The sequence below is a fragment of the Eurypyga helias genome, unplaced genomic scaffold, assembly GCF_000690775.1.
Source record: "Eurypyga helias isolate BGI_N326 unplaced genomic scaffold, ASM69077v1 scaffold15640, whole genome shotgun sequence".
Lineage (NCBI taxonomy): Eukaryota > Metazoa > Chordata > Aves > Eurypygiformes > Eurypygidae > Eurypyga > Eurypyga helias.
The window spans coordinates 13,295-29,992 of NW_010226370.1; the positions used below are offsets into that span (position 1 = coordinate 13,295).

Here is a 16,698-nt window from a genome sequence, read left to right on the forward strand (position 1 = left end):
CAAAAAGTTAGGAGCAGACTATTTAATTTGCTTTAAATGACTATTTTTGGCTATGAAAAGAAACTGTTTTCGATGTTTTAAAGGCTCGTTGTGAAAATATATACACACATCAAATTTATATCCAAAGCTAGATTTTACCACTGAGTTTTAAAGGCCAAGAGATTTTTCAATACAGTAGAAAAAATAGCAGTTCCTGAAGTATATTGTAGCCTCACTTCGCTGGCAATATTGGTAAATCATTTGCTGTACAAAACACTTCTCTGAAGCAAATCCATCTGAACTCTATCCACCCTGAGTTAAGCATCTATACTTTTTAAAAACGTTTTAAACATTAGGTAACAGAGAAGTATGTACAAGGCTATAAAACTCATCAATTATCATACAGCAGTAAGAAAAAAAAAATCAGGGTTTTTTCAGCCAATTTTCTGCTTGTTATTGTCATTACCAATTTTGGGGTGGGTTGGTTTTTTTTTTTTTTTCTTTTCTTGATTTGTTTTTAAATCAAGCAGTTACTTGATTTAGACATTCATGCATTAATCGCTTGATTTTTTTTTTGTGAGTGCAACTATAAGGCAACAGTAAAAAAAAAGTTATAGAAATTTTGCATATGTGTAAAGGTATTAAGTTTATAAAAGTGCTTCCTAAAAAGACAACCTAATTGCAGTATCAAAATATTATGGAGTGGTGAGAACAACTATTATTTCAATAAATGTTGCTCCATAGAAAAATGTCAATCTGATTTTAGGCTTTTTCCCCTTTTTTGGTGAAGCAAAAGCCTGGAAAAAAAACAACTGGTATGGCTGCATGGGACAAGCAAGTTAAGAAAATATACTTTAGTCTAAACTTAAATAAGAAGGTCCACACTTTTTTGTCAAAACATTAAGCCTCTGTCAAAAATGTATTTTTTTTCTTTTTATAGTACAGGATTAAAAGACAAGATGATGTTTACAAGATAAAGAAATAATTTACATGAAAATACCTTCTGACAAAGCTTTTCAATCAAAATATTGTTTTGTAACATTCAAACATGACATACAACAACAAAAGAAACAGTGAATGCAAACAAAAAATGTTAAATGGATTGCTTTCAAACACATAAATAAATGAAACATTGGTGTAGGCAGTAGGGCTCATGCTGATGGCTAGCAGGAAATAACAGTGTGCAATCTATTTGGAAAAAGCTCTAAAGTACAAATTACAAGCCCAATTACGGACTGCAGCAAATTCAGTTATATCACTGCCATCCTCTCCTATCTCCAAAATAAATTCTTGGTTAAATCACTCATACCCTAAATTACTCATACCTTTGCTTCAGAGATATGAATAACTATATACAAAAAAGTAGTTTTATTTCACCATAGGGATAACATTGTACCTCTCTGCCAATGTCGCCTGAAAAACCTTCCATGTCAAAACAATTTGACAGCAGATAAACAGTTTAATAAATATGCGATGATCTTATTACAGTCCTTCAGCTAAGCATGTTAACTCATGCTGCTAGTTTTGTGATCACAGTGCATAGAATCCAAATATAAAATAATGGGGTGGCTTTTAAGGTAATGGTAGATCCCTTGCTTATAATCCATATATCTGAAACTTTCCTAAGCTCTTTCATGCATCCATCTTTTGTGTGGCAGGAGCAAAAACTTTCCCTGGTACAATGTCCATTGCCGGCAACGGATGCACCAAAACCGCCAAGGAGCTCAGTGTTATTGCACAATATATGAAGACCTGGAATTCTTCCAAAAGCTTAAAATAAAAAATAATGGAATTATTCTGACATTTCTGGACACCTGCATTAATACTGTATGACTAATAAAAGCATGTCAGTTGCATGGACTGAACCAGCGATCAACATGCGCCCAGAATGCACACTAGTAAAAATGCAGTCAAAGGAAGTAGTCTTCATTGCCTATAGGTCACTTCCAGTCAAAGGTTAAAGTTCAAAGACTGAATGATCAAAGTGCTCATTTTCTCAGTAGGACTATCTTCTGCTACGAGGATCACAAAACGGTGGCATCAACATGTGTCATCTTCAAAATAAAAAAAGAGCATTTATGGAAAACTTATAAACATTCGGAGTCCACATCAGCAAGGGGCTGTACCCAGAGACAATTCCTAGCACGGACAGTCACACGCAGGGGAAATGCACAGAGTGAGTAATTCTGCACTTCTGTTCAATAATGACTCGGGGAAAAAGAAGAGAGTATCAAACACACAACTTCCAAAACACACATATACCCCCAAGCATATCAGTGTTAGCAAACATTCCCTTAAAAGGAGAGGAATTTCCACACTCAGTATTTACAAAGCCACTCATCAGGGAAACGAAAGACCAAATACACTTAATGTTATGTGCCTTTGAAGTACCACGGCTCCACACCACTTACAGAATTGGGAAATCCTTTTATAAGGACTACACCGGGTAAGAGCTGGCAGAGCGGGCCTCTCCTGATGCACTCTCAACCCTTTATGCACACATATGTATTATGTACATTATGTATATTAATTTATGTATAAGTTTATTTCTTAAGAATCAACACGAACTATATCTAACAGAATTATGCAAAAATAATATATTACTACTATAATCCTAAAATCTTAAACATGAAAAATAACTTACATTCACGACATCTTAGATGCTGTGACTAGACAGAACACATTACCAAAAAGCGTGTTCTACGTCAATCTTTTCTGCCTTATGCTCAATATTAAAGTAAGTGTTTGTCCATGAAAGCGCTCCCTTTTGAACTTTCCCCTCCACACATCAATTCTGCAGTATATTTGCTTCTGGTAACAGTAAGTCTTAAGCTTGTTAACAGAAAGCAAACCTACTGTCTAGTTGGTTTTAACGCACTTACTTGTAACCTCACACACCTAAAAAAAAAAGGTAAGTTCAAGCAGTATTCTTACTGTTTACAGATTTAGTATGTATAAAGTAGCAGCAAATGATCCTACATTCTCACTGGAAAACATTATGTCATCAGTACTATTGCATGTAAAAAACCTCTTCGCTTTGATGGTAGGGTACTTGTGAAAAAAAAGGGACAAGGAGGCCAAAGAGAGAGAAGGGATATTCAAACTGCATACTAAATGTTTAGGCCAAATAACAGAAAACACTTCCTACTTAAAAACCCACAAAGAAAAAATACCACCATCCATTCCAAACCAATAAGGAGGTCCTGGTTTAAAACAACCACCACTGACCTCTTTTTTCACAAAAATCTACCTCCTAACAATAGTAAAGCCAGGCAACATCTTTATGAATCCAATTTCAGCCTGGACACTCAAGAAAACTATCTGGAAGCTTCTCCTCTGTCTTTAACAGATGATCAACTCTCAGATTGAAATTCAACATGAAATTCAATGTACAGTTGAAGCAGACATTGGGTAGGGCAGAAAATCTAGAAATATTTTTAGTTATTCAAGATCAGGAGTTTTGAAAAAGGGCTTGTGAGGATGTCAGCAAACAAGGCTCCATAACTCTGTTTATGGAATAAGTTCCTTTGTTGGGGCAGGGATGAAATGAGAGATTAAGAGCTGTGTAAAATAAGGTAAACCCACAAAGGCATACTTCTACATGTCAGAATATATCTCAAGGTTTCACTTTATCCCTCTGCATTCATATCTTTGTATACATCAGCCCCCAGCCACACATTATCTGGTCCCAGCTAAATAAATTCCAGGCACTTACTAGAAAAAAAATAAATCCTTCCAATGAATGTATTAAAAGTGATGACAGGCTTCCTCCTTTCTCTTCAAAACACAGGGATTCAATTTCACATTAAAGTGAAGCCAGTCCAATGGCTGGCTGACAAGAGAAGGGGCAGAACCCCTCTGCATCTCCCTCCACATGTTCTTCTCTTAGCACTGGCATTTATTACACCCAGTGGTTACCCTTGGACGGATGGTTTTCTTTCTGTTGGGATTGATTTTTCTACCCTAATTTACCAAGCCCAAAGTGGTTCAACCACAGTATTAGATATGTGACATTTTATTTAAAGCAAGAGCAGAAAATGAAGATGACAGAAACACCTTTCCCAAGGGCCTGTAAACCTTTTCAGGTGTACATAACATTGAATACAGGTCTTTTCCAGGGAGGTCGTTAAAATCCACAGGCAAGCTACACTTCCCATTTTAGTGTAATCCACCATTTCTTCCAATCCATTAAGAAAACACTGAAAATTTAAAGAGCATGCCTTGACAGCCTTGTTTTATATCCACAGAAGAGAAACAAAATTACTTGTAACTGTCAGAAGGAGCAAGTGACATGCAAAACTTAAAGGAAAAACTGTCTAACATTTAAGAAAACTTTTGTCCAATGGACATCAGGAATGTTTTATATTTTAATGCAAGAATTTAATGAGGGGAAGCCCGAAGAACTTTTAATCATTACCTCCTTTGTAATTAGTACTTAAAACGGAAGTTAAAAACCAAAGTAAAACATTACAAAGCAAAAGTATACGAGTTATTTAAATAACTGAACTTGCTTTCTCTTGCCTCAAGTTGGTTTTTAGGGTGTTCCAAATTTGGGGATGAGTAGGGTTTTCTGACTTTCAGAAAACAGTCATTGCGTAGTTACTTCAAATTAATTAAATTACTTGTTCAGTGAACTATAAGCATCTTGGTGGTTCTGAGCCACAATTACATAGCAACTTTCAGAGTCAGACAACCCACATATTTCTCTTCCTACTCATCTGGTGTTTTGCTTAATTGAAACTGAATTTCATGAATAAGAAAATGAAAGTAGTATCTGCAGATTGTTCTTGATAAGACTTCAATCCTGAATCAAAACGAGAATAGCACAAATTCAAAGTAGACAGAACATATTTTAATCACAGGATAAAGCCAATAAATGAAACTTGTTTCTTTTTAAAAATAATGAGCAAGTGAAAGTAAAAACAGCTACTAAAACACTCCCAAAATTGCCAATAAAGAGCAAGCGAAACTAGAAAAGGAGAAGCAAACACATTACAAGAGTGCAAAAACAGAAAGAGAAGAGAAAGTTACTACTGAATAATCTGGTGAAGATGAAAAACTCAGCCGTGCAGGCAACAGGATTATTATTCTTGGAGTTAATTTTAAAAATAACATAATGTACCATCACACACACTGCAGTCCTGAGTTTCTTAAATACCTCTTAATTCCATGATACACAGCACTCCTCTTACTCTGAGCGACGACACCTTGTTGTAGAGATACTATTACAGTATTATGAGCAAGCAGCTGTGTGGTGCTTAGTTGCTGACTGGGGTTGAACCATGACAGTGAGAAATAGTTTCCTTCTGTTAGAATTACCATATATCAAAAACCCATGGGTCTCAGGAAGTATTATGAAATTCCAGTTTTTCTTGCTAAGGCACCCGCAGGCTTCTAAGAATCTAAGGGGGAAGGCTTTAGGATTTGTCTCTCCATCATTAATTCCCACTATCTCACAATACCTGGTCTCATTTCACGTAGGGGACGGAACATGTCCTGGGGTGGGGAGGCAGTGAAAAAACAGAGCATGTCTTATGAAGGAGCCTTCACTGAAAGGCAGCGATGGGATCAACTCCTCCTGCACCACCCTAGCATACGGTAGCACACATCACCTGCTTTAACACATCCCTTCCAAAAATAAATGGGCTCCCACCCACAGTGTTTTCCCAGGGAAAGCAAAGAAAGTACTGGCCAACAAGAGAGGAGAGAAGAAAAGCATACCCTGTCTCTACCCCATCCTTCTTTCTTTCCTCACCAATGGAGTGGGTAAGACAAGCACATGCAGTCAACCCCAGCACCGGGAAGAGGAAGACAAATGTTGAGGCAGAAGAAAGAAACCACACAGTACAAAGCCAGGCAGAGAGCACATGGGGGGGGGGGAAAGAAAGAAAACAACACACAAAAAAAACACCAAACAAAAAACCCACACACCACTAGCACTGCAGACACTGAAACACTATAGGTAGCAATTTTAGTATGTGGGTTTGGGGTTTTGGGTTGTAGTGGGTTTTTTTTTTTTTTATCACGTACATGTAGGATCTTATTACCCTATTACTGACTATTAGTTCTTAAGATCCTTTAAGTCAGTCAACTGTTTCACACTGGAAATGCTGATTAACAGTGGAAATCTATTAAAACACATAGCTGTTTACAAACATATAAGCATCTTTTAATCATGTAAAAGCTCTTAAAGCATTAACAACAAAAAAGAAATGGAATTAGAGTTAAACCTAACTTCATTATGGACCTTTCCCAACCCCAAACTTAAGACTAGTCATGGACAAGTTTACAAGAACTTTCATTCAAATTCAATGCTACAATTTAAAACACGTAAATCTGTGCTGTTTGAATTTCCATCAGGCATTATTAAAATGTATTATAAACCAAAAATCACAGCAGAGTATCTCAGGAACAGGATTTTTTTGTTTGTTTGTTTAATTTAAGAAGAGTTTAAAGCTATACTGCATTTATCCTATTTTCCTACATTTTAATTTCTTTCAGCCTGGAAAAAAAAAAGTCTTCAAAATTCCTGTTCCTAATTAAATACTTACCATGATACCACCATTTTGTTTTCTTTGGATTCTTGTTACACGTTCTTACATAAAATGAGTTATCTGGAGGTCGCCTCTGCAACAGAAGAAAAGACCTACAAATAATCAAACAATCCTCATATTGTACTACAGGAGCTATTTAATTAGCTATGAAAGGCTACCACGTGAATGCAGTGAAAATGGCGTAACAGGCAGGGCTAGGCCTTTGTCAAAAGAAGCCTGTTAAGGATCCAGGTAGCAATTCTTACTGGAGATACTCCAAGCAAAATTTTACTGAAAAATACCAAATGGCTTGGAAAGAGAGAGAGAGAAGGAGAGAGGGAGAAATAAATTAAAAACAACAACAAAAAACCCCACCAAACCCAAAACAAACCACCAACACACAAACACCACAATCACAAGAAACAAACAGATGCTCAAGGAACCCAAATTCCTTTGGAGTTTGGAATCTAATTCTGGCATATTAGCTCCAATTCCCATCCATTAAGTCTCAGCTTGGAGTGGGTGAAAAAAATGAACTTAAACATCTATATTTGATCAATACTTCATATCCTTCAAGCTTTCTTGACAAGGTCATCGTTATGCAAAACTAAAATCACAGGATACAATACAAAACCATCTGGGGGACGTTTTTCTACCACACACACGTGGCTAGGACTGACTGAGATGGGACAAATAGGCATGTTTGGATAGCACAGATGTACAAGCTCTGACCACATCTAACTTCCACAGATATTCCACTGCGAAAGAAATGGTCATGAGAAAAGGGCAGCATCTTTACAGAAAGGTCTAAGGTATCAGTGTCGCTCATCTATGACCAAAAAGGGAACGTAACACCCTTTACTTTCCTGAAATCAAAATGATCAAGATCACTGCAACAGTATAGCTGCCAAGCCCTACAAACATCTGCACTAAAGCCATTCCAGTTATTTTGCACTGCCTTTAGAGACAGAATCAATTTACAAAGAATTGTCCTGACACATGACTTAAATTCACAATTAGTACAATAGAAGGGTTCCATGAAAATAGTGATAAAAGTACTTACTGCACAGTTTGTTTTGCAGTTTTACCTCAGTATTTTTCCAGTAGTAGAAATGTAGATATAAGAGTTTTGCCTATATTATAACTTGAGAAATTAAATTCTCACTTTGCAAAGTAGAAAACTATTAACTTTTACTTATTCTACTCCACCAGTGCTGAAAAAGCCCATACCTTTTCTTTGCAGCTGGAAAGCATGCTAATAATGCTAAGACAAACAGATTGCACTGAGAGAGCTGGAGACCAGTCTTCCGTTAGAATGGATAAACAGATATGACCATTGCTATAAACATGAGGATGAACAGGAATATTGTCTCCAGTAAACATGACCTAAAAAAAAGAACAAACATAATTGTAATTTATTGTTCACATTTTAAGTAAGACTACTGCTTTTGGGAGAACAGTAATATCTTATTTAAGAAGTGGATCTGCCATTTTCACTTACACTAAATAATACACTTTACCAAGTTAGGTTCATTCCTTTCAGGAAGCTATTAATTGAAATGTAAAATAAACCAATGGAAGCCCAAATAGCCAGTGTCAATGAAGTTAAATGGTTAAATGTAGGTTTGGGTTTTTTCCTACGAATATTTGTGCAGCATCAGAAAATGCAAAGGCCATAGTGTAAAGACATCAAACTAAACTTCTTCTATCTTTCATCTATCAGTCTTTCATGTTCTAAGGAATACAGCTGGCCTAGCCAAAACACTGAATTTTAATGGTATCTTAAGCACCAACATTCTACACCAGGAAACACAAATTCGCAAATGAGCATTTCTGTAACCCTGGACACAATAGAAATTCAGTTCTGGACAACTCATCCATGTTCCAGCATAAAGAGTAAAATGCATCAATCCTACTAAATATAAAATAAAGGATTTGTAAAAGCAAAGTATGTTACCATATAGGAAATATTTTTAGATCATTATTTCAAATGGAATATGTTTTTATTTGACATGGATAAACATGAAAGAACAGCATTTAGAACTTTAACTCCCCTGTATTAAAAGAGAAGATCAGAGTCACAAAAAGGTTAGAAAAGCAATTCTGACAGCTACTGCTCTTACATCAAGTTTTTGGTCAAACACATATTTGGCTCAGGACTAATGGAAATGGAGGAAAAGTGAAACCTTGATAGCAGCATTATCCTCCTGAGCTCCTTATCCAACATAACCACTGCTATCTTTTAGGCAATGACATAATACATCTCTACCACTGGTAACCATAATACCCAGACTCTCTTAAGTGTTTCCTAAGTTATATGGATATATGTATGTGTACAAATATGTATACATGTACACAACACACCCACCTCAACAATGACTAAACCAAGAAGCAACACCTTGACTGTATAGGAGACAGAAATTAGAGAGCTTCACTTGTTTACCAAATGGCAGATAGTTTCTAAAGCAACAGAAAAGCTGGATGCAGCTGGATCTTCTGTAGGTCTTTAAACTGAGATTTTTTTAAGCATCAGAGACTTTACATTCATAAACCAGTAATGTATTTCACATCTAACTACCGTCCTCCTTTTATAGGAAAACCAGAACCAGGCATACTTGCTAGTCAAAGTGTGCACACTGACAGACAACATACAGTTAAAGGCAGAAAACAACCAAGCGATTAAGCAGCAAAAGCATAACTTGTCAATTCACAATAAGTAGATTTGCAGGAGAGAGAATTATGACCCCAAGTTTTGTGATACAGAATGAACTTACTGCACAGCAGCATTTTTACATTGGAAATCCTAGCTATCTACAACGATCAAGTATCCAGTACTTGAATTCTTACTTGTTTTCTGTGCTAAAAATCAGTGTACATGTACAGATCTCATTTGCTGTTTCACAATAAATTGCACAGAGCCACACACAGAGGCTGGATAATGAGTACATACAGGACCACCTTCCTGGAACCAAATGGAAGCGTGGCTACTCTCTTGTGGCTCACCTATAAGCAGTTCACTGCAAACCTGATGGAGTGCAGAAGTACAGATGGTCACTTTATTCCTTAAAACCCAAGACTGAAAGGCATTCTAGTTTTCACTTGTGGTACCTAAAACTACGTAACATTTATGACTGTCACTCACTGCTCTGTGCTTCAGTTTCAACACAAATGAGAAAAGTGTCAGAGATCACTCCTGGAACCTGGTGCTGGAACAGACAGGGCAAGCACTAAGACACTCCTGCTTTTTTCTTCCTTTTTCACAAGAGCAGGGGTGATAGCTGAACACTACTCTTCCCAACCACGTTTTGTAACATTTCCCTGTTAAACTAAAGGATGGACGCATAGAGCTCATTCTGCAGCCTAGTAATATTGCTGTCCCTTCAGCTGTTTACGTTGCCACAGAGGCACCACTACAGTATCTCACACCTCAATTGTAACCACGAGATTTGCAGGCCTCTCAAAGATGCCATGTGTCTATGAGAATCCCTATCACAAGCACAGCATTTTCCCAGCTGTATTAACAATGGCAGCAGAGAAGATGCAAGAGACTTAAAAATAAGCTAGAAAAAAAACTTTGAAGCAAAAAAGAGAGGGGACAAAGCAGCAGTTTGTTGTCTACTCCAGACCTCCCTACGTTACCGTGTGTTCCTCTTTCATATGACATTTGCATCAATTTTGAAGAAGCCTCCAGTTCACACTACTCTTTCATCTCCTATGACACCAAGTAGACCGTCACAGCATTATACCACACTGGAGAGTCATTTTTAAAAGAAAAGACACATGCACAATGTGTTTAATACAAATTAAAGTAACTAAACCTCGCATTGGGCTTCGTGGGCAATGCTAATATTCAGCATGTCTCGTGCAGCTATAACCTAAAGGTACTGTTGACCAAGAAGTAAGAAACCAGTTACCTGAGGCGAATCAAAAGGATACCGACTACTGAACTTAAATAGAAGCTGAAATTTCTCCCCTTCATATAGTGTTCCTGGAGCACCTTCCATGTCTACAATCCACCTAAGGAATGGGGAAGAAGTTGTTAGCCTTGTGCAGTGGCAAATTATAATTTTACTCCTGGAGCACAGGAGTAATCAAATCAATTACCAATCACAAGAACAAAAGGATGACTTAACAACTGTAATAAAGGTAACACCTGAACATATCAGTATTTTTTCCTCTGCTTCTGCTCCTTCCATCATAATAGCATGGAAGTAACTGACAGGTGGAAACGTTGGGGGTGAGGAGTGTTGGTTGTAGTTTTGTGGTTGTTGCTTTTGGGTGGGGCTGTTGGTTGGGTTTTTTCCAATCCAGTCAAAAATAGATGCCTTGCATATTGTTAAACACGTACGGCAACGCTGCCATCTCACATCTGTGACGCTGGAGTTCTGCTGTTGATCACTTAACACAGTTCTTCGTGGCATCACTTCCCCATTTTTGTCTTTCTACCCTTGATTGAATTTTACATATTTGAGCAATACAGTAAGGTACAGATTCAGAAGAGACTACAAAAATGCTCGGATATGATTTACATTAGACTCAAGTGAGACAGCTGAGACTTTCCAGAACAGCAGTATGTACATAAAAGTCAACGTCCCCTCCAGCTGGCACTCTGATGATCCTTTTCCCAACCTATTCATGTTCCTGTGGTATACACTCTCCCCATGTATTTAAGCTGTGCACATTTATGAACTGCTTCTCTACTGAACTGCTAGGTGTCACACCCTTCGTGAGGAGTACATCTCCAACAGCAGCAGGATGATGGCTGTACTCATGTCCCATATTTTAATTTTGTGAAGACTCCTTCAATTTTATCTATCTGCACTCCAGACCACTTATCTCTTCTTATGACATTTATACACATGCTGCACCAATACTCTTCACCTTTATTGGTCTTCGCGATCCAGAACCTTCACTTTTAAGTTAAGAGTTTAAATTACTAAGCAGGAGATATCTCTGCCTGGACATTGCTCCTTTTATGGTCAAGGAATCACTAGACCCCATCTTTCCTGTGTGCTTTACGGTTTAGCCGTCTCAAGTTTCTAATCCTTGTGTATTTAAAATAGAGGATTGCTTAACATTTCAAATGACCCAGTTACATCATGGGATCCAATTATTTTATTCAACATCTTTCAAAACTAAGATAGTATTGCTACACAAATCTTTACTGCACCAGTTCAAACTGCAACTTGAATAATGAACTCGGAACATGCTATTTCACATCAAAAATCCTTAAAGGGAAAAATAGGATGTTACTTGTGACAGAAAGCTTCTTAAACAGTGACAACTCCAAAATCTAGCATGACAGTAAACAGGAAGTTATTTGTAACAGTGATATAAAAATTATACATAGGGAAAAGAAATAACAAGGTAGTACTCTGGAAACTGAGATATCTCAAGAAAAATGGAAATCCACAAACAGAAAAAAGCAACCCAGGTTTTGGTGGTTTCCCCTCCCTCCCCTTTTTACTCTTTTCCTCTGCTGTAAGCTTTCACTTAATAGCTGTTTTACTTAAATGGGTGAAAAACACCTGCAATATTAGTTTCAGTTGTTTCGGTTGTTTTTTTTTTTTCCAGAAAATTTAAGTATATTCCAAAGAAAATCCGAAGTAAGCAAGAAACACAAGCCGTAAGTGAGCAACTGTACAGCAGTTTATTATTATTTATTCCAAATTCTGGAAAGTGCTATTTCAATTTCTTTTAGTCATATTCATCAGCATGAACTGTCACAAAATCCAGCACCATTTAAAAAGCAACAGCAGTGTTTAATTCGGTATATGGATGGCTCACAAAAGCCCCATGTAACATGGTCTGAGTGCCACCACCAAAAATGCAGGTATGAAGCAACATCACAAGTCAGCTCTATGTTAGGTTTTTAAACTGATCCATCAGTCAATAATATAGTACAGAAGATACAGCCTGAGATTCATACTTTTATAAAAGTTCACATGTGCTAAGAATTTTTTAACATGTCTTGAAAATTAAAGTAAGAAAATTATCTAAAAGAAATGTCCACCCAATCCAAGCATTTTGAATTTCAGTCAATTAAAATACCAGTTTACATATCAGGAACAACACCTGTCCATTTCAATGGACAGAACACAGAATATTTAACCATTATTCTCTTTGTTTTGCTAATCACAGAAAAAACAATGGTAGGGAGAAAATGCAAAGAAATCTACTTTGATCATTTTGCTCTTCAAGAAGCTTCCTCCACTTGCTTTAGAGAAACAAAGTAATGGAAATCAACAGCTACAAAATATACTCAACACGAATAATGTAGAAACTCTAAACCAGCTACTCCGTTATTTCAATAAATTTAGAGGGGTTTCAGAGGTTAGTAACTACAAGAGATTGTTAAATTATTTTATTCTAAGATATGCAGAAACTTTTATCAATTAACATTTTCTAGACAGCAAAATGTCTAATAAAAAAATAATTAATTTACTACACAGTCCTGAGTGTCTGGCATTTTATTGCAATACACTCATTCAGCAGAACAGTGTTTCACTCCCTAGACAAAAAAACCCACCACCACCAGAAATTTACTTGGAATAAGAGGTAGAAGTGGCATACAGAGGACTTTTCATTACTTAGACTTTTCAGCTTGACAGCAAAAATAAAACAGTATATATACTTACTGTGTAATTGAATTTTGTACACTCTTTTCATTTAGAGTCATTCCCGGAGGTGGATCATTTTGCAATGCCAATAGTTCTTTTTGTAACCGTTTCTATAAAGAAAGCATACAGAATATTTGAAATACTAAATAAAGTTCAAAACCAAACGTGCATACTAAAGTACATTTCATCAATTCCTGAAAGGTAAAAGTAGTTTAATTTTAAAATTTTAATACAAAGTGAAATTGAAAGGTGAGAAAGAGGGAAGATTCCTCTCTCAGGAATTAAGCTGAAAAGTCACAGACAAAAAACCATCACAGGCCTTAAACCTACTCTTTCGGTAAAATGCAACAGAACTTACATTTGCAACACTGGGAAGTGAAGAACTCTTGCATTACAAAATACACAGAGGCATCTGGGATTTTGTTGTACTACAAAGATGTCAATCACAGCTCTACATCTAGCAGTGAATGTTTCCTATTCCCCTGACAGCATCAGATTTACAACTAATTCTCCAAGATTTTAACAGCACAACTCTTCCTCCTCCGAGTAATTTAAGACACTTCAATCTGGCATCCATGAAAGCCTTTGCCTTGTTCCGTATCATCCCAGAGGACAGGACACAAAATTACAAGACTATGTGACTTGCAGAACACAAGCTAATTTATAACTTCATAGTAGCATCTTAGAACATAGATAGTCATAATATTTAGAAAAGTGTTACACCAGTAATAGGTAATTCTTACCTATTTTCATAGGAATAAATCAGTAACTGCAGCCAGCCACTTCTGTAACAACCACCAGAACTGTTTCTTACAGTCTACAGAGCAAGAGAAATGCAATCCCTGTGAAGTGCTATCATTAGCACTGCTTTCAGATGTATTTTCTCCATATAAGTAGTTATGCAATATGTTCTGTCATTTCCAAGCCATCTAGGTAACGGAAAGTTCAAGGCTTTCTCATTCCTTACTTTGTTTTTTCCTGCCAACAACTTTAATGTTTACCACCATCCACTTCCATCATCCTACTAGTCAAAAAGACTTTACACAACATTTAAGGCTGACCTAGCACTCAGGAGGAATAAATATATGTGGTTGGGGGTTTAGTATCTAATTTTGATTCCACATTTTTTTTTTTCAAATGTAGGTTTATTACTCATTTGTAGCTGCTTCTTACTAATTTCCCAAACAACTTTTCTGACGCTCAGAACTCAAACAAAAATCCACAGGGGAAAATACAGAGTTCACTTGTCAACAGAGAAGTGATTCAGTGTCTCACTAATGCCTTTGAGAAAGGACTAGAGTAAGTTCAAACACACATGTCCTAAAGAAAATGCCCTCACACCCTCACAATTTAAATTCTGAAATAACTTTGTCTCTATCAAGCACCCCTGAAAACTTGCTTTGGGCTTCTATTTTGAATGTTCCTACCTTGAACCCAAATACACATTTTAAAAAGTCTTCTATTTGCAAGTAAACAATTATATTTAAGTGAAATGTCATGCCATAAAATAATTTTAAAAGCTGTGATAACGGTGTACAGATATAAACAAACTGAAAAATCAATGCTAGTATTTTCATTAGAAAGCTATATAAATTGCTAACAGTGAAAAACAAATTAGATTCCTAGTGTTCACCTTTTGCTTTTTGCACAGTTTAAAAAATATTTCAAATTATAAAAAGAACAGTGTTTAACACTACTATTATGAATTACTATTATGAATTAAGCTGCAAAAGAACAAAGTTCCAAAACCATTTTACAAATCCTTAATTTGAGTGGCAGACATCGTTCTGAAGTCAATTCTCTTCCCAACACTTTCCAAGACCATCATCAAAAAAACCTCCGTGGTGGTCAACCTGTGCACACCTTGTCATATAGATCACCATATAGTGAAATATTTACAAAAGTTCAGAGATGAGAACCTTATATGCTAAGGGAAAATTCAAACTCTTTCCAAAACATTAAGTAAAAATTAAAGAACAAATGTATGTAAGAACAGCGAGTAATTCAGTAGATCCATTTACGCTTTGCACGTAGACCAAATCTGTCTTTACAAAAAGGTGCCTAAAAGCCATTTCTGAATTTTATTAAAGACAGACACATTAAAGTATCAGCATCTGATCAAACACAGTAATTTGAAATGAGAAAGTTTCATTTGTTCTGTATCCTACCAAACATTTCAAATTATCAACACTTAATAATCTCATTTGAAACTTGGACCTTTTGTTTTTTTCTGACAACTGCCTTTTCAGTCTAATACAGTCTCAGTAGCTCTTTTATCCACCCCAGCAGTGCAAAAATATTCTCCCTGACTGCTTCACAGCTTTTCAGTTCTCACATATAATATTTATGGTTCTTTCTAGAAAACCAGTAACCCAGGGTGGGGGAAAACAAGAATTAAAATGCATACTTGATCAGTACGACTAAAGAGCTCTGTTCCTCATCTTAAACGTTTGCTGACATGTGTCATGGGGACTTGTCCATTAAAAGCAAGTAATACATACAGACAGCACATTGCTTCTCATCAGTTGCAATACAAGATATAAGATCCAAAAAATGCATCCCAGAGAAATAACAGGAGATACCATTTAAACTTTGTGTCAGAAGTAAAAGCCATCTTTGCTTACTGTAATAAAGACAAAAAAGAAATTACCACTTCCAAGTTAGCCAGTTCAAACAAGTATCAACGTAAGTGCAGTCTGACCTGTATTTGCAGCTCCCAGTGAGAATATCAATAAAAAAATACATCTATGTCATTCCTATATAAAACTGAAAAGAGAACATTCAGCAGAAAATGGGTATGTTCTCTATTAAGCCAAAGAAACTCAGTAGTGTAATTCACCCAGAAAAAGCAAGACTATAACACTGCTAGTGTTGTAATGAAATGAAAATGAGCGTTAACAAAGAAATTTATCACTGGCAAGTAAGGGAATCCACAAAGAAAACCTGACTATGATTATCTATTATCACAGAAAACTGCAATTCTGATTAACAGCAAGTTCCTAGGCACAGCTCCACACTGGGAAGGTAGGGAGTGGATGCAGAGGTCAAGAAACTCACAGGTCTCCTGGACTTGTTCTTCATTCAGAGGAATGTCCCAAACAGAACCAAGCATCAGCCAAAGGCGTTATTCCCTTCAGCCGCACTGTAACCACCCTAACCCTATGCCTATCTGAAGTATCAGCTGTGTGCTCCAACATACCATGCCCTGATGGATTTCATGTTATCTCAACATTGCTCCCCTTCAAGGTAAGGCCAGGGGAGAAAGAAAACAAACAAACAAACAAAAACGACACCAAAAAAAAAATCAAATTAAGAGGATCACACCCCACAACTGCAAGCAATAGGGACAGAAGACCAACCACTGCCATTAAGAGATAGCACAGAATGCTTTTCATTATTATTCTCTCCAGCTATACTATCTTGGATAACTTCCCTTGAAATTAAAGGACAAGCATACCATTTTGTAACAAATTCCTAGATTTCGGCAGTGTCCATAATGACAGGAGTGTTAGACGGCTCAGGGGAAAAAAAAAAAAAGAAAAAAGCACTTTTAAAGCTTTCCTAAG

General features: G+C 36.5%; 1 protein-coding gene across 1 annotated transcript; it reads right to left on the bottom strand.

Moving 5' to 3' along the window:
- Window positions 1–408: 408 nt before the first annotated feature.
- UBE2W (ubiquitin-conjugating enzyme E2W (putative)) lies at window positions 409–13,257 on the bottom strand. The gene is given in 5 exon segments (XM_010152930.1): window positions 409–2,033; window positions 6,531–6,606; window positions 7,743–7,898; window positions 10,427–10,529; window positions 13,151–13,257. Coding segments are annotated over 5 exon segments (456 nt in total). The 3' UTR covers window positions 409–2,019.
- Window positions 13,258–16,698: the final 3,441 nt, after the last annotated feature.